The sequence below is a fragment of the Lampetra fluviatilis genome, chromosome 9 (genome assembly GCF_964198595.1).
Source record: "Lampetra fluviatilis chromosome 9, kcLamFluv1.1, whole genome shotgun sequence".
Taxonomy (NCBI): Eukaryota; Metazoa; Chordata; class Hyperoartia; order Petromyzontiformes; family Petromyzontidae; genus Lampetra; species Lampetra fluviatilis.
In genome coordinates, this window is record NC_136283.1 from 5585882 (window position 1) to 5612590 (window position 26709).

A 26709-nucleotide genomic window follows, 5' to 3' on the forward strand; every position below is an offset into this window, starting at 1 on the left:
TCTCGCCTTATTTTGTCCACGTAAAGCTGCACCGCATTTGCTTTATATGCAATTGTAAATATTTTCAAATGCGTTATAGGAATACTATATTGAATGCAATAATATACGATGATTGTGTAAAGGCATATTTAGTACTCTAGTGGTAGTGCCTTACGCCAATAATCCATACTCCAAGCCAGCCTAGCAGAGTTCCAGATAATACCAAGTGAGAAGCCCTGGGTGAAGGTACCTTATACGGTAATCAATTATTTTATGGCGCATGCAATAGCATCACGATACTTGCTCAGCTAACTAGGGAGGCAAATTGAATTGTCTGGGAGCCAAACGCAGCCTTTTCCATTACCTCGCGATTGTAAATAACTTCTCACATTACACCTCAAAATGACAAAAAGTATATAAAAGCTTTAAACGTTATTGGCCAGAGGTAATCAGTGTCACAACCATTACTTTGGGGTCTGACCTTCTTTATTCGTTAATCTATTTACTCATCTGAAGGCCTCTGTATGTCGTACACGGCACTACAATTACACCGCACGAGGGCCATTTACAAGGCAGCGCTGCTTTGTTTTGAGAACATTGGCTGCGTATCACGGGTAGTTAATTTGGCTGTGGCACTAGGTTTAAATAAAAAAGCTCTGCGCTTGAAAAGAGCGCTGTGGGACATTTAAAGGAGCGTCAACGGTGAGTGAAGGTTACACGACGACACACAACAACAACATTACAGCAGCAGGCAGGCGTCATACCAACAAAAACTTAGCTTCAGAATAAAACAAAAACACTGCCTGTCCTGGCCATTTCGAATGTCACGAGTTTTTACAGCCTCTTTAAACTCTATTTCAATTGGACATCTTCAAAGCTCATCGGATTCCTCCAGTCTAAAATAAAGATTCGATTACTTCACTATTATTTTTTGGTCTTTTACTTCCTCTGGCAAAGCTTCCATGTGAAAATGCAATTTGCTTGCGGTAGTTCGAAATATGCAAGCAAAACAAACAAAAGTAGTGAAACAAAGGGTTTTTTGGTTTTGGCATGAATTATTCTCTGGAGGGGAAAAAAGCACAATCGCATCGTTGTGTCGAGTATGGTCAGTCCGTGTGGTCAGTCCCCTCTGGCTAAAGACCCCCCCCCCCCCATGGCACGGCTCGTTCAAAGCTTGCCAGTAAATCTATACACTACAACAGGAAGCAGCAGTAAATACAGTGGTCACTACATTTACCATACAATCATTTCCCCATGGAGAGAGGGGAAGGGGTTAATGGGATGCTGGGAGGGGAGTGAGGGGGGCACGAGAGACGGTGGGGGAAATGCATCGAGGCCAACAATTAAGCTGTGGAGTAAAGTCCACAATGCATCACACCTTGGTCTAATTAATCATCATTAACCTCTTCGTAAACTTACAAAGTCTTTTCATGCGAACGTTTGGCGCGCACACACACACACAGGCATCCCCGACTCTGCGCACGCAAGTTTAGAGTCAGCGAGTGCCGGGGAAGGGCACGTCGAAGAAATTCTCAAGCTTAGCCCCCCACCCCCCCCCGGCCACTGACCCAACAACCACCAGCGCGAGAATGGGGCATTTCCTCGGACGCATTTGCATCTACTCAAATTACCAGACGGCGCATGCGGAACGTCGCTCTCGTCCACGAGATTCCATGTCGTCAAGTTCTGACCGAGAGCGCTTTCTTGTTACTCGAGATACACGGCACGTACGTTGAACTTCTTTTGCACCGTACGTGGCCAACCGTGCTAACCGGCGGTGCTCGGGGAAGGAGAAATAACTAAACGCAAAAAGGGGAGTGGGTATAAATACAAAAAGATGTGGTATAAATATTAAATGATGCTGACGATGATCTTAGTGCAATACAGAATACCAAGATATCCACAAAAAGCAACCCTACGTTTTCCAAATTGCCCTTATGTTTTAAGGCCATTAAATGAATATATCAATACTGTACAAACATCAATTGCATACACACTTCCTTCTATACTAACCTCCCCCCCCCATGTCAAAGATAAGGTAGAGGACAACTCCAAACAATGTGGTTCTACAAAGTCAAAGTACCCTCCCACCAGTCAGATTAGTATTTGTTGATTTGTATTGTTTTTAAGCTTTCCTATGGGTCATACGTCCAGAGCTTAATTTCAAATGAAAATATACAATAATAATATTGCAGTCATGAATTAATGAATCCCAACTTCCAATCAACTGGGTAGAGGGAGCACCTCATGTTGGATCAATATGCGAGTGTTTTCCATGATCACAAGGACATTCTTTGTTTACTCTATAAAACATCACCCAAGTCTCAAGAATTTCCAGAGGATCGTATTTCGAATGCTGGCCACATTCATGAACATTGTTTTTTGTGTGTGTGTACTCGCAGGAAACCAAAGTCCCAGAGAAAACCTCACAGATTCCAGGGGAGACTATTTGTGCCGAGCTGCCGAGCTGCACTGGGCTTCCAAACCACCAGAGGATCAGTTATGAGCTGTGCACTCAACTACACTATTAGAGTTATTCGCGAGGGATACGTTCGCGGATCATATTGGCCTACGAAAATCTATCTTTTTAATGAACTGCCTTCAATAAACACATTGAAGGCAGTTCTTTCCGACAGACGTGTTCTTCACCCGAGGACGGCTGCTTGCGTTGTGGCCGAAACGTCGTGAGAATTGTATTTTATTATGTTTTATTTTTATTATTTTATTATTTCCCTTCTACGTGACTTTACCGAAAGAACCAAGAAGATGAATCCCTGCAGTCACGAAAGCTTTAAATCGAAAAGTTCCAGATGCAATTCGCGGATAGCCAAAATCGCGGATAGCAACCTCGCGAATGATGAGGGCATACGGTACAAATGTTTACATCAATCTGCACCGTCCTATCTGGCTGATATGGGCGCCGTACCAGTTTCCGCCTATGCCAGTCACTATCGACTGCCGTCAGCAGCACGCGGCAACCTGATTATCTAACGCACCGATAAGGCACCCTCCACATTCTTACGGTGTCCGGCCCATCTACCACTCGCCTACCTACTCGCCCGTTCACTCATTCGCTCACTCAATTTAATGGCGTTTTGACCCATCTACGTAGAACTCACTGCCGGTCACCCTCTCTGTGATTTGTCCCAAACTCTCAATGAGTTCTGCAGTTGTCAACTCAGAGGAAAATTGTTCTGTAATGCTTACAAAGCATCACCACGGCATCTTCATGGTAGCCCTTGACGCTGTAAGAATGGCACAAATACCAAATGTATCCATTTAATTTGTTAATTTACGACTTTTAAAAACTCTGCACAAGTGGATAGAAACCTAATGGCTGTACGGTCACCTCATCATTGTGCAGGGGTGGCATCTCACACACAGCAGGAGCCCATTACTGCGTAATCCACCCATTCTGTGAGCAAGCCGCTGGATTACAGTCATCCACTGCCATCAGACCCAGGGGGGACTTGGCCTGGCTTTGTGCCTCGCAGATGGGGCCAACGTAGCTTTTGTGCGACAGACAGCGCACGGCCCAGTTCCTTCACAATGGCCAGGGCCTGCCAGAACTCCCGGGACGTGCGAGTGTCTGCACCGTCGTCCGATTAGCACGGTTGGCAACGTCATACGGTGCGACAAAAAGTACGATCGTGTACGAACAAGCAGGCGCACACATGCGTTAGTACGTACGTGCATGCGTGCGCGTGTGTGCGCGTGTGTGTGTGTGTGTGGTGTGTGATGTGTGTGGGCCGTATCAGTGAGTCACACACTGTGGGGAGAGCGATATCAGTTGCCTATCGCCTCAGCCGTTGGCTCTAATCTAATCATCTTCTCTACGTGTGCGTCGGACTCCTGGCCCACATCTAATGCAGTGGTCACAAGCGCCAACAATCCCCCAATGCCACTTTACAGGTCACTGCATTTTAGTGCCACTCGGTGCCCACTGTAAAAAACCTCGCATTTATTCAGTGGCCAAGGTTTTTTTTTGGGGCATTATGTATCCTTATCAGTTGGTATTTTATGCAACAGAATAATTCCGTACCAATGCAGAAATTATCCCGAGCCATGAAATGTTATCAGCTAACTCGTAATGGTTTGCACATTGTGGATTTATGAAAAAAAACTGAATTACATTTTCTGTTCTTTTAACTAAAGCGGGTATAACATGTTCACAGTTAACACGCAAATGCACCATGCATGTACCAGGTACTATAATCGAGCGATACACTTGTATTTGTTTTAACATTACTATACGTATAGAGTGCAGGGGATTCTGCCGCAGTATAACGATGAGCACACACTGGACTTGCAATCCAGAGGGCCACTGGTTCAATCTCCCTTGCATGGCAGCCGAAACACTGGACAGGGTCGTGTTGTGGGGGTGGGATAAAGAATAGCTACTCCCACCTCTTACAAGACACCTTAGCCAGTGTAGAAAGAGGAGGGCAAAAAACCGTCTTAGAGAGGTCCCTCTAAGAGCCCCCCCTAATGGAGGCCCCTTACGCCAACAGTGGCACAAGCGAGTAGTTTTAGAAGCTGCGGCTTGACATTTACCCCATATTACATACAGTACGGCGTAAGAATACAGAGCGAGTAAAGTGTGTTCAAACTCAATATTACTTCCATAATCAATTTCCCACCCCCCACCAACCTGCACATCTTCAAGCTACTCGTGTGAAGCCACACTTTCATGTAAAGAATTAGCTCGGGGGACTGGGGGGGGTCATCTGTACTGAACCCCCTCTGGAGCCACCGCCAAACAAAGTGTAATAAATTCCACGAGGGTGGTTTCACAGGGCTTGCCGGCGGCGGGCCTTAAACAAGCCAGAGCGCAGACCTTGACGGCTGCCGTTTGAACTGGAGACATTTTCCCTGTCAAAATTGCTCTTTCTGTTTTAATGCAAAACCCACACCTTGCTGAAAGTACATTTTAATCAGGTGCACGCGTAATCCATTTTAAATCCATATTTAGCCCACAGTGAATGTTCTTGCTGCGTGCACTTATCGCGAAAGAGTGTGCCCTCACCTATACTGTAGAGCAATGTCCTTTTGTGGCGATAGTATAGAATTTAATGTATTTATATACAACAGGCACACACGATTATATAAAGGATCTGCAGCACTATTGACTTAGGTGGAAACTACCCGTGTTGCACTCTATTTGAAGCCCACTGTCAATCTACTGTTGCATGTAGGCCTCCTACACCCTTGCTGTGTCGACCATGGGGATTTGTGTGACCAAACCTCACCATGCTGCCCAACGTGTACGTGTGTTGGTGAAGGAGGGGCATGTTCCAGGACCGGTTCAGATATCGCATGCCACTGGTGTTAGCTATGGTTTCGAATCACTCAGGTTGCAGTGCATGCGCAAGTGTCAAATTGAAACATTTATCTTCTTGGTTCTTTCGGTAAAGTCGTGACATTTTTAGACATTATTAAGAAAAACGAAATATAACACCAATCCTAGATTGCCTATAACAGCCATTTAATATAGTCGCAATAGTAATAACGGTAATAGCTTTAAATCTGCTCACTATGCAAGTGTGAAACTACAGAAGGCTGGAATTAACCTTTTTTGCTCAAGGCATCTGGCTCCATAATAAAAGGCTGGCGGTAACATGGCACTGTGACACAGGGCAGGGTGTGCCTCTCTTCGTCGACTGCACGCAATGGTGACCCGCACCCTCAAACTGCGCTTCACCAGGTGCGCAAGTGCGTCCCACCGTGGAGCAATGCTTTTGCTCGTGCGTGCGGCATTTGACAAAGTCGTTCAAATGCATCCACTCATCTACTCCCAGCAATTTCCGTGCCCTAGGGTCGTGTTTCCTAAACCACATTAGCAGCACTCCTGATAAGCACACGTTTGATTGGGCTGCAGCACACAGTGGGACCAGGGCCACAGCGATATGGCATCGCAAGCCAGTCGGGCACTGTGTTGGCTAGGTATAGTTTCTCCCTCAATGTGATCTGTCAACAGGCAGGCGGTCCCCCCCCCGCTTTTACGACACAATGCGTTCCTGGAAATCGTGTCGTAAATCGGACCCGATTTTTCCTCAGACGGTAGAAACATCACGTGCCGATGTGTTTTTTTACTTTTAAGTTTGCCATATTTAACGGGGTTTAACAGGTGAAAAATGCACAAAAGCTCCACACCAAGTCACGTCGGAAACTAGACCGACTCTGTTCAAATGTGTTCGTAGTAATGTTGGAAGACGCTTCGGAAATCTAATTTCTGTGCCGTAAATCGATCCACGGTGGCATTATATAAATGTCGTAAATGTGGATCGTTGTAAGCGGGAGATCGCCTGTATTCGATACTAAAGAGATAACATTGTCTTGGCATATGTTCTATGGTGAAGAAGAACAACAATAAATATATTAATTTCCAATTTGAAATTACCTGCCATTTCATTAGTTAATTGTGACCGTCAAGTTTTGGGAAACACCATACATACGTTAGCTTGACTTAGTGTCAAAAACTCCCAAACAAATATATGATACCTCCTCTTTAACGAACGTATTATATTTAGGCCTGCCATGACAATATAAAACTACAACCACGTAAACATAGGAATGAATATACAATGGTGATAAGTGGTTACAAAACTGAAACAAAAATGTGCACGTTTTTCATGTCCTTCAGGAATATTTTGGCTACTCATCGTGTGCATTCATGCATAAAACAATACATCATTTACGCACGCAAACACATTAAACATGCGACCCTCCATCCTTCTCCACAGAAATGATTGGTTTAAAAGTCAACCACCAAGTATCTGGTAAGAGTGAATTAAATGGATAAACCAACAGGGCCACAGCCAGCGTAACCACAGCAACAAACTCCACCATGGAATTTTCATATTCAAAATGGCACATGCAGCCAATCAACTGATAAATGTAAAGCATGGCCAATTCATTCGAATTATAATAATTCACCATTGCAGAGCCATTGACAGGGCTAGTTCTCCAATGAAGTATGATGCATTTAACGCGAGTCAGCTGCAGCTACAAAACTGAAGCTATGATGACACCCCCCCCCGCTGCCACATTCGAAATGTCCTTCCAGTTTCCTTTCCATAAACCGACAGCCGCAGCACAACCACCTCGCGGGCCCCCAGCATCGACAGCAACTCTCAGAAGCTCGGCACCGCCCGTCATCGCCTTTTGCTCAAAGCGAACAGCTGCCGGGCACCAGTGGGGCAACGGGCGGAGAAGTCAAACGGAACTTGGAGAGCACGGCGAGGGGAACAAGGGGGAGGGCGCCCCGGTGCTAAACTCTAGGGGAAGCCTTTTGCATTCCTAAATTTCCAGCGTGCTCATCAATGAAGCACACTAAATAAATTGCCTTCGAAATAGCGCGACAAAAATGCGTTAAATGCGGTAATTGAGGATAACGCTGCGACCATCGTGCACAAGTTGTGCGCTCTATTAGTTGCTTATCTGCGCTGCACAGCTGCGCGATGCTTAAGCCGGCCGTGCAATCCGCGCGGGCGCAGATAGCGCTCACATCAAGGTGGCCGAAGGCGCAAGCCCCCACTGGTGCTAAACATGCAGATAGGACAGCCCTAAGTCACACCTGTTCCAATAAGCGCCGACTCAGATCCCCCTTTTCTTACACAAGAGTAAAGCCAACTTTGCTCCCACTGGCCAGAATGCAGAGTTTTAAGCAGAGTTCGTCACCACCTAATTTCACCTCACCCAACAGTCAAACATCTCACCGCAGGCAGCACCCACACGAAACGCGGACCTTAAACTCTCGCTAGCCCGTTTAACGTGTGGGCGTGTGCAGGTGTGTGTATGTGCACCGCAGACAATTAAATATTGCATGTACATTTTTGGGAGGTTTTAAAAATAAAATGGGATTTTTCTTTTGGGGGTGGAGGGGATTTTATTGTTTTGTAAGTTTCAGAAAGGGACACGAACTCGCACAAATGCCAGTGGCTTTTAAACGAAGGTTACGTCCCAATAGGTTGAATGACTCGAGATGAAAATACCTTGTGAGAATTTGTCGTGTAAACACACTCGTATGTTAGTTGCCCGTGTTTATCGGTTAATGTCACTTACCATGACAAAGTTAGCGATCCACGACGATTAAAATCTTAATCTCATGTCACCTTTGTGTTGTGTATAAAAATCAAGATATATATATAAGCTCAATCTATTTCTATGCAATAGGCTACACTGCTGAATTGTTGGCAATTGTACATTACGGCTCATGTAAATTACGGTATTTTGTTAAGTGTGTTATGAAGCAATTGCCACGCTTCTAGAAAACTGAAGCACACAATGTTTTTTTTAGACACCATTGTAATTTAAGACGATTAACTGAGAATTACGATCAGCCCCAATTATTTGTACAATTATTATATCCGGACTATTTTTAAAAAACAAAGACGAAACAAGTTGAATATTCACACTCCACCCTACATTGATGGACTAGGTAGAAAATGTGCTGTTAGTAGTTACCCTATTACGTGTGGGTCCACACGCTGATGTGCTTACATTGAAACACAGAGCTCCTCCATATAGCCTTACACGGGCTCTATGGCCGGCATGGCACACAAAGGGGTGGGTAGCCAGCGCCACGCCCAGCCGCTTTTGTCTCCCGAAAGGAGAGGTTTTTACGCACCAGACCAGGTACTATTTTAGATCATAGTTAACGAGTTGGAATCCGAACTCGGGTGGCCAGGTTCGTAGCACAATGCGCTATTCGTTGCGCCCCTGCCTCCACAACATCTATACACGCATACACACACACACCACGTTTAACTCAAAGTTAAATACTTTACCCTAAGAGACGCAATATATAAATTGGTGCAAAAAAAGAGGCGGCAAGCACATTTTTTTGCTGACATACTACGGACAACATTATCGTAAATATATAAAAAAGAAGACTTAAAAAAAAAGCTTGTGCTGGCAAGAAAAAAATATATATTTTGTTGTTCCCTGCAGCTGCAAAACCAGCATTGAAGCTTTTCTCAAGACAATGCATAACACAACATGCTGCCACACTTAATCGCTGACTTGCAAATGTAATGGGTAACCAAAAGGATTGTGTATATATACAAAAAGCATGCATGCATTGGTGTACATTTATTATTTATGAAAAACATAACCAATAATTTCAATGAACTTGAAAATAATTTCAACCATTCAAATTTCCAGCCACCAGGTCATTATCTTGGTGGCTTTAGAGTATTTGGCTGCTATACATTTTCACGAGATAAGCCACTGCTCCTTGCATTTTCATTTGTGCCCAGGTCGATTCTGAAAAAAGCTGTATCGCTCAGTGGGCCTTACCCTGGTAAAATAAAATTTAAAAAATCATTAAAGTGTAATAGTTTCATCTGTATCAACTAGCTAATTAATGTTTCATCGTGACAAGGAATTGTGCTTTCATTGTTTGTGCATCAATATCATTCGAGAAACAAAATAACTGGTATCTACACCTTGAAGCAAAATTATCACGTGAAGAGCCACTCATGTGAATACATGCAAATGCTAATCTATTAAAAAATCGTACACATGCATAGGGAATAGACATGATTGCTTACATATACAAAGTGGGTGCAATTGTTTAGAAAGTGTGGTGGGATGGAGGAAAGGGGGGTGTGGGTGGGGGGGGATGTGCAGGAGTGGAGAGAAGTGAGTGGGGTGAGTGCGGAGGTAGAGAGAGGAGGCCAAGGTGGGTAAGCCATGCAAGGTGAGTATACTCACAGGGCGATGGCATGCTGGGTAAGAGGGTGACCTAACCGGGGCAGCAGACTCCTGCCTACTCGAGCCATAACCGGGGTGCACGTCACACAGCCGCCAGCCCAGGTGCACGTACTGCCGGCAAAAAGGCCACATGCAGCATACCACCCAGGAACAATTGGCATCTTTCAAAAAAATCGGGGAAACATCAGCACCAAACAATCACACAGTTTACGGCGGCGCAATGTGTAGCGTGACCTTAAATGTCACGGATAAAGGTAACGCCATTGAAAACTGTTTTACTTTTCTCTTTAAAAAAGGGCTCTTCAATTTCCTAAGTCAACAAATCTGCATACAAAATGTAGGATTAAGGGCCTAAAGTTCTCGGAAAATAATGTATAGCGGCACAGTAGAAACTGGATAATAAGCACACACCTGATATAAGCACAGTTATTATATGAGCAACACATGCTTATTATTACACTGGTTGGAGGGGAAGAGGCAATGGGCATATTACGATACGAGCGCATGCCTTGTAGAAGAAGCACATGTGGCCTTGTTCCAAGGGGCCATGCTTAATATCCAGCTCCTCCTGTAGCAATACATTTGTTATTGACGTTAAATTTACGTTTATATCAATGTTAGACTTTACTAAACAACCCATCAATGGAGAAAACACACGGTTAAATTAAACTGACGTGATTAAGATATCGTTCACGAAGTACGCCGACATTTGTGGCCGGTGTGCCGGTATGGGCAACGCATCTCTGGCACGAGGTGCAATGAAGGGAGCGGGAGGGGGGACCGCACACAAGTGGAGCACGTGGAGCACGTGGAGGGGAAGCTGTTAGCCGTAGCGTCGCACAGACACCGTTAGTACCGTAGCACAAACGAGGCAAGCGGGCAAGCGATTCCACACACGCGGGCGCGGGGCCCCCCGCTAATAGCCCCCCGCCATCGACTCACTAAAGCGCGCACTTTCACGCGCGCAGCCCCATTATACGCGACTCATTATCCACCTGCTGGGCCGTCGTGAGCGACGCTTTAATCAGGCGCTCCTGTGGCGAGAGACACTGGTCGCGTACACGCGTGCGGTCAACAGCTTCGTTAGCGATGCGCACCCCCCCCCCCCACACACGCGTGGAAGAAAACAAAAACATCTCGGTGGCTCCGAATGCCAGGTCATGAGTGTGTGACCCCCCCCACCACCCTCATGGGTATTGCTGTGTTCTCCACCACAGTGTGTGTGCATCAGCAACGTGGAAGAGGAACCCATACAATGTCGCACTTGCACAAGCAACTGCAAGAGAACAATGAACTTGGAAAAGACAAGAGTGGTTTCTGTGCACTGTGATACATATCTGAGTTACGAAGTGAAAACCAACAAAACACTACTCATTAAATCAGGAATTCTTGCTTTTACCAAGCACGTCTCATTTACCTTAAAGAGCTGGCATTTTTTTTTATCTTCAAAAGAAGCGAGGAGACCCGTGGATGGTGTCCAACGATTTGTGGAAATGATTTAATGGACTCTTGAGATCATTCAACATTTTTTTTTCTTCAAATTAAGTTTCTCAGACCCTCATAGAAAGTTTGTCCCGTCACAAGCATATCCCTGCATTAAAAAATAATAGGAAAACTGCACAAAGCGATTCATTAACAACGATTCCCTGTAACACATTGTCTGCAGGCTCTCACACCTCGTTAAATAAAGGGCAACAGATTTTAAATGAAGAGCAACCCAGCCAGCACAACTGTGCCTCATTCTCCCCCCCCCCACCACGCAATCACAGTCTTAGTCCTTAAAAACAAAACCTCGTTCCTGCCAATGGAAACTGTAAACACGCAGCGCAAGCCGTAGAAGAGCTGACATTTGTGCTACATTTTAAATTTCACATGTACCCGCAGAATACGGTCCAATAATATAATCTAATGTCCATTTCAAAGTACTCCAAAAAGAGTAAGAGTTGGCAGATATACACGTTATTCGGAAAAGCACGCTGCAACATCGACTGAAACTCTCTGAAGGGCATAGTTATTGTCGGAGTAAAACAGCTGTTTAGCTAAGAATGCAGGGCCATATTTTTTGTCAAGTATACATGTGTGTAATTGTTGGCCAGTGAACCAATCCCACTTTTTAAAGGGTGTCCTTGAGATGCGTTTGCAATAGCATGCTTTAAAATTCCAAATCACAATGCATTGTTTTAGAATGTGCCGTGTTACTGTTATATTACTTCAGGGGATAAACCCGACTGCCCGTGTTGGATTTCTAGCCACGGCAAAAACTCTGGAGACGACTAAGACCCAGACTTATCACGGGGGCACACGGCACCACTTTTCTGGACTCACACTCACCAGCGTGGAGAAGTATCGTCAAATAACCCCCAACAACCAACGGGCAATGGGGGAGGCCTTCAAATCAGTAGCGGATTGAGGAAAGAGCTGCGAATTATAATTATTAATAAATACATCGCATCAAGTGGATATTGCAGAAAGCTCGACTGATTCCGTTAATTGAATTGAGGCCCAAAGCTGTCAATTATTCAATTATCTGTATTCGCCAGTTAAGCCGAAGATGAGGTTAAGCAAAGGACTCATTAATGATCTTTAACTTTTCTGAGAAGTGCATTCCGTGAAACGTTCCCTTAACAGCTAAATGCTCAACTCATTGTCATTATATAATTTTGCAGCTGTGCTTTTTTTGGGTTACAAATGAAGACGGATTTCCCAAGCAATTTCTGCTAGAAGCGGCGTTTTTTAAAAGCACGCAAACGGTTCTGGCTTGGACAGATAGGGGGCCTCCCTGCCTATCTTATCCCCATGGCGGGGTGATGTGTTGTGCAAGATGCTTGTTAAATATACATATTACAGTAATTGGACATCTGAACCTTGAAAAGTGAATGAGCAACAAATGGTGCATCTGAAAGGTTACCACAAATAGGAGTGAATAAAAAGTACTCGTCATTCCTTCGATACGTTTACTTGTTCATCCACATGCTTTAAATGTCCGCATAAGCCACTTCGTTGAGCTCTCATTTGTGCCCAGGTCACCCATGACCACCTGTATAACAGGCTAGGTAGTTAACATCTCGTCAACGTGGCACCCACAACGATGCAGAAACAAAGTGCCCTCTCGACAGCCACATCACCAACGTTAAGTAAAAAAAAAGATAACATGGCAAACGAACACCACCAATCATTGAATGAACGTGTATAATTTTCCTTTTCGATTTAAAGCTTTCGTGACTGCAGGGATTCATCTTCTTGGTTCTTTCGGTAAAGTCACGTAGAATGATATTATATTATTATATTATTTTATTATGTTTTATTTTTATTATTTTATTATAATTTTCCTGTTTATACATTAATACAAAAGTCACGTTATTTCTGTTCCACGATTCTGTAACTTAATTTGCTGTTGTACTTTGATCGGTCGAAATATAATCTGCCCGAGCTAACATGCTTCCGGGAATTTATTGTTTAACATTTACTATTGCTTGTGCAATATTTTCGAAATCTCACGTGACACAGCTGTTGTTCCGATTACTATTTCGCTTCATCGCCGTTACTTTATTTGTTTTTGTGCCTTTGTCATTCCGGTGACCCGAGTCACCCTCGCCAAATGAGACCATCCTGGTCTATTGAGTCCGCACCTGGTTAGAACAAAAATAAAAAAAACTTGAAACGTACCAATTCGTGATAAGGTCACAGGTTTCGGCAAAAGCAAACAAAAATATAACGAGAGCCAGAGGGCGAGCGTGGCATTTCTACCACCACCACCTCGGACGACGCCTGGGTCCATCAAGCCCCTACGCGATCGCACGTATTCGCCCCCCCCCTCCACACCTCTATCCCCGTAACAAGCGGCAGAACAGCAACGCCGCTTGTTTGTTGCAGGCGAAGCCACCTTGAAGGAGAGTTCACAACAGGCTGTCTAAAACACGGGAGCCACGCGCTTGGCACGGAGACCAATTCAGCATCCGCTCAACACCTGCTTGCGGGGTGGGAAAGGGCTATTTCTGGGGGGGTGTGTGGTTCGCCGATCGGCTGCAGCTGGGCACTAAGGCAAGTGGCAACATCAGGAGGGGGGGGGGGCGCATGCTTCCATTTCCCATCACGTGTTTCCCCATTAACCACGGGTAGTATTTATAGCCGCTGCTTCCGTCTCTGCCAAAGAACGACGGGGGCGACTTTCAGGCCTCGAAGATCTAACACGCTGGGCAAGTAGTCTTATGTAATGTGCAGATGATGTACGCTAATTAAGGGGCTACGGCGTAGCTTTAATTGGATTTCTCATTCTGGTGGGTTATCCCCGCTGTTTGAGTCACACTTGTTAGGTCATTTATTTAACCCCTAGAAAGCGAATGCAGCGGAAACCTAGAAAAGACGCAGACGAAAAATCCTATTTTAGAAAGAGCACTGCTGATAACCGAAGGGCGACACAGTGACTTGCACATATTCCACATCTGCCGGAACGACTTCAGCGAGTTATTTTTACCTTACTTTTTTTAGTTCACCTAATTACCATAATTGTTAAATTAACATTTGAAATAATAAGCAGTCAACTAAAAACACTGTCCCCATACAATCTTAATTTTTTGTTGGCGACTTCCACCGAAGCAGTTTTTTTCTTTCCACACCCGCAATCCCCCCCTCCCCTTTCTCCTTTGGCATCTCACACATAGGTGGAAAATAACATAAATCCTTTTGCTAATGTGTGCAAGATGAATTAAATAGCAGCTACAAGCGTGTAAATAATTAAGCGCGTCTGCGTTGCGCGCGCGTGGCAGCAGAGCACGGGGATAGCATCACTCACGAAGCGACAGTCTCTCCCCCCCACCCCAAACCACCACACATCAACATCGCATCCACAGGGCGCCGACACCAACGACAACACCAACAACACGCACGCAACAACTGCAGCGCCGAGCACATCAATCTGAGCACAGCTCAGAAATAACCGACGGCCATGCTCAATCCACTGCTGGATGAAAGACTTTACGCGCCACCGCCACCACGCACTCGCGACGACTCCGATGTGATCGGCAGCAGCTCGCGCAGACGGAAACAAAACTTAAGCGAGCATTCTAAGATCTCAGCAAAGGGCTCGTCCACTTTGCCGGTTTATGCTTTCAAAAGACGTTTGTAAACACAGCCGATAAATGTTGCTACAACTCTGTTGTTCTCTGACGTACAGGCATATTGCAATGACTTTAAGCTACCTGAACAATGTAATGTGTCTTACAAAAGACTCCGCCTAATGTAATGCAGGCCAAAGAGAGGCAGGGGCAATCTTGACGATAAGTCGTTTTCTTGTTGATGGGGGATTTCACATTGACTGGACAAAAGATGGTATCTCTATGTAACAACCATTACATTTAATAACATGCCTATTATTACAAAACGCAATGATTATAATTTCCCCAAGCACAATTCTACCCCCCTAAGGCTTTCACATGAATGCCATTTTATTCAAATTGAAATGTCTGTTTAAAGAACGCGGCTGTAAAAGTTATCTGAGTCGATAACTTAACTTACCTTTGCGAATAGAACACCGATTATATTAAAGATTTGCCAATTTCGGATAGCAATCGTATGCAAGTACATATCTGTAAACAGTGTACATTAGCTGTGAATGACTCCCAGTGACCTTTGTAAGTAAAAAAAATTCCCAGGGAGAATTCACAAAAATTTAGATGGACTTATCAGGACCAATTGCATAACACCACAATCTTGAGTCATTTTCTGCCTAAAAATCAGATGTGGGCATTAATGCGAGATGCTCCACATAGCTCACATTTGTAATTTTTGAAAAACGGCGATTTAAATTCTCAGGGTCCTGCTCTGCCCCCGATTGTACATTTGCCTACTACACGTGTTACACCACAGACGAAGGTTTATAGCTTCCATTTGTTAACAAACTTCCACAGTTCCAAAAGCTACAGCTGATTACATAAATGCAAGTGTACACATTATGTGGATTGCCAGGCATTCAGAACATTTACCAGAACAAACTAAAACCAAACTAAACTATTTTGGTATTTTTCGATTTAAAGCTTTCGTGACTGCAGGGATTCATCTTCATGGTTCTTTCGGTAAAGTCACGTAGAAGGGAAATAATAAAATAATAATAATAAACATAATAAAAAGAACAGGTCTTTCCGACAGACCTGTTCTTCACCTAAGGACGGCTGCTTGCGTTGTGGCCGAAACGTCGTGAGAATTGTATTTTATTATGTTTTATTTTTATTATTTCCCTTCTATTTTTGTATTTTACCAGGTAAGGCCCACTGAGCTATACAGCTCTTTTTCAGAAGCGACCTGGCCACAAATGATAGCTCACTGAAGCGGCTTATCACGTGGAAATTTATGACAGCCGAATCATTTAAATCGCACGTTTCTAAATATGGGAGGGAAAAACCGGAGGACGCGGAGAAAAATCCACGCAACCTTCGGAATAATATGCAAACTCCAAATATACAGGGGTCAGGGTCGGCGAGGTAGTTAACATCTCACCACTGGAGCCCCTGTACTCATTTAGAAACAGTGCGAGTACAGGATTTACCTCCCTATGTTTTCATGAATTAAAGGTTGAACTTACTAATGTGTATTCAAGGCTGTACTGTGTGCTTGAAGTTCAGAAATTCTTCTGGAACTGAAGCTCCCAGCACACGGAGTGAAACGTTGGACGTCATGCTGAACACCACGCGGCACAACCATCGGGGGAGAAAGCCTCCAGAGTGTTATTGACCTCGTGTTGCATGCCGAAGCTCAGGCGGCTAAGACAGGCGTAACGTGATAGATTTTATATTCATCATTCAGCATTAAACTGGGGCCCGCCCCAACCGTGCGACCGAAATCCTTCCTTGGGCACGCAGCAGCACACAGCCAACGGACATCACTAGCAAGACGGGACAACATTAAAATGTTGGAAGATTCGTGCGGGGAACAATTTCGCATTCGTGTGTCGAAGCCGTCCACAATGCGGTAATGGCAACGCGACTGCATTTGAGCCAGCGCACAGCGGCGACCAAGGAGCACGTGGGGCGCCCCCCACTGCAGATGCACGACAGGGGGCCGCGATTTGACAATCACTTTTGCAGATCTCAGTTTTTCCTTTTAAAAGTGCACAGCAGCTGAGCTGCGCTCACTGTGGTTTCGCTCTCTCCCTCCACGTTATCGATGCGTGTGGAAAATGTAAAAATAAGACCCAATGAAAAGTGGTGAAAAAAAGGTCCAATAAAATGTCCACCATTTTTGGTGGCGCAAAATAAAATAAAAGGCAAGTGAATGCCACTTTAAAAAAATAACGTATTTTTATTTTTTTATTTGACGAAACTTTAAGGCAGTAAATTAAACAAATACAATTCTTAATGTATAGACATATTCTTGGTCATCCAAAATACAATCGTCTGTTACAAACCTTACGAAATAAGGTATATTACGTCTAATTAAGCATTGACGCTGCCTTGTAAAGGAACTGGACCCTACCGTACTTGTTCGGATGCAAATTCTGAGCAGTGTTCCATGAACAATAACTACTATGTTGTGATGATGAATTTTGCCTCCAGAATGTAGCAACATTTATTATCCCATTAACCACACAAGTGTGACTCATGCAGCTGAATTATTCTTTATTTTATTTCCTATTTTTATGTACGCTGCAAGTAGCACACTACTCATACGGCTGAGCAACAAGTCTTGGTCGTACAGTTACTACCTCAAAGTAACAAAAAAATTCCGGGACATATGAGAAGAATTCTCACAATAGCAGAATAGGGGGAGAGAGCGCTGCATGGAAATGCATTGTCTTGCGTGCTATATTATAACTATGACGCAACTGACAAAATTGGGATTCTTTTGATGTCCCGGAAATATTTACCACCTCAAAAAGGGGACATCCTGGGAAAACCGATATAGGAGGTGGGATGGAGTCATATTTTCTAGCCACTCGTGGGCAGTCAAGAGCCCAAAAAATGTCCTCCGCCTAGACCAGCCCATTTGTGCGTCTACAGGTTAAAAGTGCAGCCCTGCAATGTCTTGATCATGTCATTGTTGGTGGAAGGGCCTCACCAGAGGAAGCTCGAGAGCACTGTTCTTCATCGCAAGGCCCGCGAGCCACTGGTGTCCTTTAGCGCGGCACCCAACAATACACGAATGTGAAAATACCCCTTTGCAGGAAATGTGGCGACTCTCACACTGATGATGTCTTATTGGCGATAGCGGCCCCCTCTCTGAAAATTAGTTAAGAACACTGCTCTAGGAGAGCCCCCTGGAGATATTTTATTACTCTCCCTTGTTGGCCATACATTTTGAAAGACACGTACACACACTCTCACCACAAATTATTAACGTTCCATTGGAACTTTATTAAGTCGCCAAGTGATCAATATAAGGAGGGATTTGTCTCTCCGAGGGGGGAAGAATGTGGTGGGTCCCGTCACATTCACGATGGGAAGTCAAGGCTCTGGCACCATGAGGGCACCACGAGCCAGCCAGCCCTCAGAGGAACGCTTACCACACGCGCTGCCACAGAAGCCATCGCCTGCCATGGGAGGCCCTGCCAGTCTCCAGATAAGGGGGCTGTGGCAAATGTTCAAGGGTGTCCCCTTATCAGGGTTGTATCTTGTGGACCCTCTCCCTGCCCGCGCTCAGCAGGGCTTTGAAGGGAAAAGGGTGGTGCAGGTGCATCCGCCGACACTGATAAACAATTTGTTGGAACAGATTGAAAAAAACCTGCCAGATACATTTGCCAAAAGTTCACACGCACGGGGATTTATTTAAATATTTGAATACCTTTAGGCCCCCCGAAGCCAAACAGAAAAAGAATACGCTTCACAGAAAACCCTGGTTGATGTCGAATAGTTAATTAAATGTGAAGCCCTCGTGGAGCCAACTTCAAACCTCTGAATACAAAGACAAAATTACAATAGGTAATCGCTTCTACTTGTATAACTACAGTTAAGTGCTCCTTGCAGAAAACATAGTGAATCACAATGGAATTTCAGTTTGTTTATAAGAAATATGGATTGAATAATCACATACTATAGCATCCAGGGCGTGGTGCAGTTTCTTTGCTCTTCAATCCACACGGTGCAATGCAAGCCGGATGAAGAAGTGCCCCGCAATGACTGACTGGCGAGTCCAGTCTGAGACAGACTGCACACGAATGCCCACACGACATATCGGTGTGTGTGGTGCATATATATCGGCCAGTCACCTCAGTCGACGCATGGCAGCTGGGTCTGCCCTGTGACCTCCTGCTGCCAGCAGGCATTGGCTACTTCACGTGGCCTTAACGTGCACGTAGCCTGGCACAAGCGCCGTGGTGACATCACCACCACTTAGTGGCGAATGGCGGTTGTTGTTGTATATAATTGAAGACGTGTGACAAAAGCTCCGAAGTTTATTTTGTTCTTCATCAAAAATGATCCCTGGCAAACGTCGTCACGTAGCACCGAAATTGGTGTAATGAAGATGACGGCCATTTGTGTAAAGATGCTTTTCTAAACCGCATCTAAATACAACAACCGCCGTTCACCACGAAGTGGCGGTGGGCGTCTCCACAGCGCTTGTGCCAGGCTGTGCGCACATTGAGGCCGCGTGAATTGTCAAAGGCTCACTGGGCAGGAGGTCACGGAACAGACCCAGGTGCCACGAGGTTGAAGGACTGAGATGGCTGGCATGTGCGCGCACATATTCCACTTCCCTCCCATAATGCCTTAAATTCAGCAGCAGAGTGACTTAAAGCAATGCTGTGGGTTTTTTTCGTTATTAAAATAAATTAGGGTTCTACTCATTTTGCAGTGAATTCATTTCAATGAAATTCCATACTGTGGGTCACTCTGCATTAATATTTCACAGACACAGCATTGAACCACTTAATCAGACTAATTAAAATCCTCCCACCGGCTTACATTAAAAGTTTCCTCTGTCATGTACTTGTGGGGTATAGATTCTGCAAGATGCATGTAAAAAAAACTCCTATTAACATTCAGAATAGGATTTTTTTTTTTATAGACGTAATGAGACCTTTTCACCTGCACAAGTATCCATGACCATACTGGAAAACAGCCTCGGGTAAAAACGTGGGCAGATAAATTCACAATTAATCACAAGCGCACGTTATTACGAACACCGTGGCCAACAGACAATTAAGACACACGCATCACGCTAGGGCTGTGTAAAAAAAAAAATATATCCTGAAATTAACAAAAATAATCAGGTGTTTTAACTGCATAATTTAATCACGTAAAAATAAACCTTGGTGCGTCACGCTTTGCCCAATTAATGTAATTAAAAAGTAAACTAACTAATGAAAACTTAGGGACCTCTCGTGTATTGATAAAATGTTGTCAAATTAAGCTCACCCGGTAGCTCAAGAGTTTTCAAGAAAGGCTTGAACGTCAACGTATATCAACGCACGTGTCCACGTTACATTGTAAATTCAGTCGTCAAAAATATTCAGCCACCAGTGAGAAGCTTTATTGGTCAGAATTTGATCAATACCATTGATTGGCACGTTTAAATAAAACCTATGTAGAAAGGGAAGCTGCAGTTTACACAGTTGTGCAGATTGCATGGGCAGTGGGCTAGAGGTACATTGGCAGAATGGAAGGTCTGCAGTCGTATTGCAGATACATTTACAACAGACATTTACAATCCACCAGTCATCGGAGGAGTTTGAGCGTACTTCAACCATACCAGAGTCGGCGTAGGTTGGTAAAGGACAAAGGGTGTGCGAAAGGCCAGGACCGGCTCAGACATCACTTACTACAGACGTTAGCCATGGGGCTAAGGAATCTAAATCAGGTTGCTGCGTTCAAAGCGCGGTGCGCGCATTAAACACCGATCCATCCTTCCACTCATTCATAAATTGTCTGCCGGTGATACAACACGGTGAGCAATTACCACATTTAGACCACGTTTGCACTCAGGCCCCACATGCATACATTGTCACGCGCTATATCCACCCGCTCGCTATTATCCACTCGCCCTACGTTAATCTGTTTCATCTGCACAAAAGTGTCTGGCCCATTCGAGATTGGGAGAAAAACTTTACCACCGTTGTCATGAACAGACACTGCTTGACAAACTAAATAAAATATTGCATGTAACAGGGTGACACTGCAAGCAGTGGCACTGCTCAGATCACTCAAGGGCCCATTCCCATGAGGGCAGCATGCTACCGCAGTGTATGTGTTTTAGGGAGCCAGTTGGCTCTCTCCTATAACCGAACCATATGGAATGCACCTGATTCTCATCAGATCTCGGAAGCAAAGCCATGTGGAGTTTGGATTGCGCTTGAATGACGATCACGCACAAAACAGACATTGTAGGCTGCTGTGGGTCCACATTGTCAGCAGAGGGCAGTGCAGTATTGTTGTACTGTACCATTCTCCAACGTCTATGCTCCCTGGCTTAAAGAACCTGCACTGACCAGCACAGTGATGCATGGTCCCGTATCGATTAAAAGCTATATATATATAAACAAATATTTAAACTATGTAGAGGACTTATTTCGCACCGTATGTATTTAACCACTGAGCTATAATAGGTCTTTTTCATAAACAACCTTTTTCAGAAGCGACCTGGCCACAAATAATAGCCCAATCAAGTGGCTTATCATGTGAAAATATATAGCAGCCAAATACGCTAAACGCATGTTTTGAAATGCGGAAGGAAAACCGGAGGACCCGGAGAAAAATCTTTGTGACCAAAAGAACTTGAAAACTCCAAATATACAGCAGGTGTCACAGGGTCGGGATAGAACACATGACCTCCTGCATATCAGGCGAGGTAGTTTACATCTCCAACGCGGCGCCCATCAGCACATGATATGCTATCGATTGTGGTATGCCTGAAAAATATTTTGTCATTCATTCGACACGTCGCATGTTTTCAGTAAAAGTACAAACCCCATTAACTCTCCGCATAGCTCGCCAATACCAATGGCCAGACGAGGAAAGTTAAGGAAATTGGCAATTTAATACTTTCATAAGGATATATTTATTATTGATGATGCTATGCACCATCACAACTGGCATGCGCGTGCCTGATGTGCGTGCGTCTGGACGTGCGTTTGGACGTTCCTGCGCCTACATTCCTTTGGGCAGACGAATCACTCAAAACGGTGAAGGCCCCCTTAATGGACTGGCTTGCCAGATTTGTAAAGTTTATAAGTCAGTATATAGTGATAGGTTTTTACCCTTTCAACTGTCACAAAAACTGACACCTTTATACAAGGCATCATGTTTTTTTTGGCATCATCTGGTCCAACACGAATGGACACTAGGCTCTAAGAAAAGCTGTCTCGGGTGTGGACCAATCAACTTCAAGGATAGTGCATATCATTATCAGAGTTGTTTTTTTTGTTTGCATTTTGACTGCTTGTGTTGTGGTTATTGAAAACATGATGCCTTGTATAAAGGTGTCAGTTTTTGTACCAGTTGAAAGGGTAAAAACCTATCACTATATTTTGTCACTGGTAAAGGAGGTCTCAGTGTATTTTATAAGGCAGTGTCAGTTAAGACAATAGCCTCGGACCACTAGTTCATCCTCACCCCACACTGCATCCTACTCACTGGATGGAAACACAGCTGAATGATGGATCACTCGTGGTGGGATTAGAGGGTGGTGGGTGTTGCGCACCTCTCAAAACCCCTCAAGCCAATGGGTGGCAGCAGGGTTAATGTTCTCAAAAAAGGCCATCTGCCTGCAGAGACATGAGCACTGTTTTGTTTGGAAGGTATATTTATCATCATCATCAACATAATCTTTAATAGCAAAAGCAGCACTGTATCGGTGTCACGATATCAAATTACCTCATTGTGAAACTCGCAAAAAAATGGAATAATTGTCGGGACAAAAAACTGGAAATGCATGGATGTAAGTATATCCGAGAAATATAAATGATCGATTATGAACTCAGATCATAACAATGTAATAAAAGAGGTGGGTGACAGCATGATTGAGTGCTTCTCAAATGTGTTGAAATAAAAAAAAACGAATATGCATGAAAAAATTAAGTTTTCAAAATAGCATGCCTGCCAAGACATATAACTCCGAAACACATAAGGTAATCCTGACAAAGAAAATGAGGGAGAAAAAAAAACCTTGCAAGGATACTCCAAGAAGCATGGCGATGAGAATTGTAAAACAATTATTATGGGCAATAGAAAGACTGACTCAAACATAATATATATTTTAAAAATATATATTTGGGTTCAAGGACACAGGGGAAGTGTCGATCAGGACTTGCACAGGTTTAAGGAGATAAATATATTTCAAATGATGCACCTTCAAGTAGCATGGTTGGCTACGTACGGTGCGAATTAAGTTAAAACTACATACGAAACCGTATGTGTATCTTGTACTTCTTCAGGTTACTTTCGTGCAACCTTATTTCAAACATGGACGCAAGGCAGACACGTTTTTGTTGTAAGGAAATATTTATACCCTGTTGATTAGTAGCATTTAACTTTGATTAACTATTTCATACCGAGCCTGTTGAGTGATTGCTAATAATCCATAAGAACTCTTCTTATCCACGCTGATGTGGGGATAGAAAGCTTCAGATATTATTCACACTCACTAAATTTTTCCATGAAAGAATTGTGGATAAATGCCGATAACACGATGACTCTGCCATCAACCCCACTTTCTGAAAAAATACCATTACCTAGCCATGAGTCCTTCCTATTATCCACATCTGCAAATTTAAGAGTATTCACCCCATTCTGGTGGAAAATTATACTTATTATCCACGCTTATCCGTGGCTAATGATTCACAAGAGGTGGTTTGCCGAAAGCTCCAAATTTCATCCGAATATCCACGGTCCTCTGCCGATAAGAGTGACCTGGAAATGATGGCAAACTCATCGTATCATCCACCGATAGCTGCGTGGATAACGGGAGTAATTTCCACGGATAAACTTTGCTAATGGGATCCGTCAAATGTAGCCTTCCCACATTTCCACGGATAAGAGGCGCATCACTGCAGAGATAAAACTGCACACTTATAGAAAGCCACCTCCTCACAAAACCACACATCCACACAGGCGATGCGGGACTATATGCTGCTCAACAAAAAAAAGCCACCGCTCTGCCAAAGACAAAAAAAAACCAGGGGCAGCCTTGCAGCATCTACAGTATTTCTGGCAGCGTGCCCAACACACACCAGTCATTCAAACCAAGACATTTTTTTAAAATAAAAACTAACAAGTTCAAAAGAATTCCAGTCTGCCCCGATTGTTGCAGAGCTTTGAAAAATATGAGCCTGTGCCACTGGTATGCAAATACAATTTAGACCGATAGTTATTGAAGTATAAATTTATATATTTATTAGCATCACTCCATATTTATTTAAATTACTCTATTGGGATGACACGTGACATGAGATGGAGCGAGGCTTTCCAAGGCAAGCAACGTAAAGTGATAAGAACGCGAGCCTTGCTTGCGGCGGGATCGATCCATCGGTCATCAGACGCCAACCAGGTTATCCTCGGCGTAGGAACACAAAAAAAATCCCAACGTTGCCACCGTGCAGGTGTGCGTGCAGAGGTGTGAGAACGAGCGGCGTGCCAACTGCGGTACCCACCGTGCTAATTTTCAGATGATTTCATGACATCATTCCCACAACGTGTGCACTCATCCAGTCACACACGCCCACCTGGTGTTGCCGAACGCGTCATTGGGCCGAAGGGGGACGTACACAATTGAAAAAGTTCGTGAATTATTATCTGGCTGCTATGAATGTCCACGTTATAAGCCACTTCGCGCGAGCTATCATTTGTGTGACCAGGTCGTTTCTGAAAATAAGCTAATAGCTCAGCGGGCTTTACATGGTAAAATAATAGCGGTTTAGTTTAATGTTTTGAGTGATTTGCTTATCTTTCCCACACCTTGCACTCCTATCGTGTTTGTGTTGTTTGTTGTTGGAATTCTGACCCTTCTATACTGGACAACTGTGGAAACGAGCTTTATAAGCTCATCAGATTCCCCCCCACCCCATTATCAATAAAGATTATCATTCATGCCTTTGGCATGTGACAAAAACTGGGACAAATTAACCGAATCGAAATCCCAGCAAAAAAAAAGTCACCGGAGAAATCGAAATTACTGCATAAAAATTAATAAATTATAAGCACGTTGAAACTAAAAAGTGTCACTTTGACAAATTACTTTACAACCAAACTCACCTACAGACTACATTACTCCATGTTGTGGTCAATGGTTCAATGTCCAGTGGATCTGGGCAGTGAGTTCATAACATCTTGGGAGTGCTGCAAGAGCAATAACAGTCCTTTGATATGCACGCAAAAAGGGAATCCAATGGGTATAACTGAAAAGGTACTGATGCTAACTAACAGAAGGTTGTGAACTATAAGTCTATGCACCGAGCATATGACCTCCAATATTTCCACAGGCTATTGCCTCCTCGCAGTTCTTCTGCTAGGGAAGGGAACGAGATGAATTGAATAAGATGTCACACAACACAATCAGACATTTTCAAATTCCACTCTCACTGCAAGCTGTGCATTGATGTGCGTGTAGCATCCTATACACTGCATAATGATGTATTTCACTTCACCAATAGGCCAATGACATTATCGCACAATGCCTCTTCCCCCTTCCTGCTAGGGTTTTCACATCCGGGGCAAATCATGGGAAGCATATCTCACAATACCGAAAGACTGGAGAACTACGGGTGAATCGAGTTGCGTATAAATAAATTATATGCAACCGACGATAAACGGGATCGCAGAAAACTGAAAAGTTTCCTCGGGCAGCTGCCTCGAAGGAGAGGACATTCTGGGAAAAATCAGGACAATGTGGTGACCCCATACCCCCCCCCCACCCTCTCCCATCAATGACCGATGACAAAGTCGTGGCCCAGCACATCTCCTTGGTGCCAGGCCACAAGGGAGCAAAATGGGAGGAAGACGCTGCGTTTGAGCGTGGGGAAAAAAAAACCCTCCATGACTGCACGTGCGTGCGCAAAGCAAAGCAGCACCACCGTAGCTGGTGCTGAGTACGTGCGGCCATTGGCCCACAAAATGCCACCAGCGTCAACCGTTTTACTATTCTAAATAAAACCAGAAGCAAGTATCAGTTGATGGTCAGACAGCCAGATGAACCAACCATATCAGCTCCAGCTTGCGTGCTACGTCACTCTTAAGCCACCATAACAATCGAGGTCATGTGTTCAATGTACACCCACTGCTGAGCGAGGGCCTCTCTACACCATGCAGGGCCATGAGGCTTGTTTGACCATACTTCACAACCCTGGCCAGCGTGGGTCGATAAAGGTGGGCAGCAATGACGTGGGAGCGCCGAAGTACAGCACAACAAAGTGGTGTTTACTTGCTGCACTGCCCTCTGCTGCCCATCACGAAGCACAGCCCCCCCCCCCCCACCACCGCCACTCACGACAACCTGCTTGTGCACTGTGGCGCATCCATCCAAGTGCTACCCAGGGCTCAACCCCTGTCTGGCATCAGAACTCCGACGAGACATCGGGACGCATTCCGGTGATTTTTGTCAAAAGGTGTATCCCGTCGTTACCACCGTTAGCCGTGCGGCGTTGAGTGAAACTGGCTGAACGCGCCCGCAGCGAGTTGCAATTACGCCACATGCGATGAGGGCGCACGCACGCACACCTTGGTAGTGGCGGCAGTGGCGTTGAGCCGTAACGTAGTAAGCGCTCTGTACCCATGGACACTCCGGTAACGTCGTGCACTCATGGAAGTGGGGTTGTTGCTACCTCCTGGGAGGTACAAAATAAACCAATGACTTATCGCGGCAAGAAGAACATCTTACAGTTCCAGAACAGGGGAGGACCTACATTTGATTACATCGTCTTTACTTCATGAGCTATTATCCAAATGACAAAAAAAAACACTGGAACTTGTAATGTCCCCGGCATGATTTACGGATTGTTTTTCCCGAGGACAACTAACCTCGACAAGAGGACGGTCCTGGGAAAACCAGGACAGGTGACAGCCCTATTGCATGGGCACACACGTACGCTTAGCA

At 44.5% G+C, this 26709-nt stretch overlaps 1 protein-coding gene across 22 annotated transcripts in view; it reads right to left on the reverse strand.

Moving 5' to 3' along the window:
* Nucleotides 1-26709, reverse strand: part of TCF7L2 (transcription factor 7 like 2) — a 158155-nt gene that overhangs the window by 83855 nt on the left and 47591 nt on the right. For 21 of the 22 annotated variants that reach the window (XR_013637136.1, XM_078859669.1, XM_078859663.1 and 18 more), the window contains one exon: nucleotides 9697-9807. The exons of the other annotated variant lie outside the window; for it this stretch is intronic. Coding sequence is in view for 20 of the 21 variants with exons in the window: in XM_078859669.1 (XP_078715795.1) it covers nucleotides 9697-9807 (111 nt within the window). In the remaining variant the exon portion in view is untranslated. The remainder of the gene's footprint in view (nucleotides 1-9696; nucleotides 9808-26709) is intronic. 22 annotated transcript variants of the gene reach the window in all.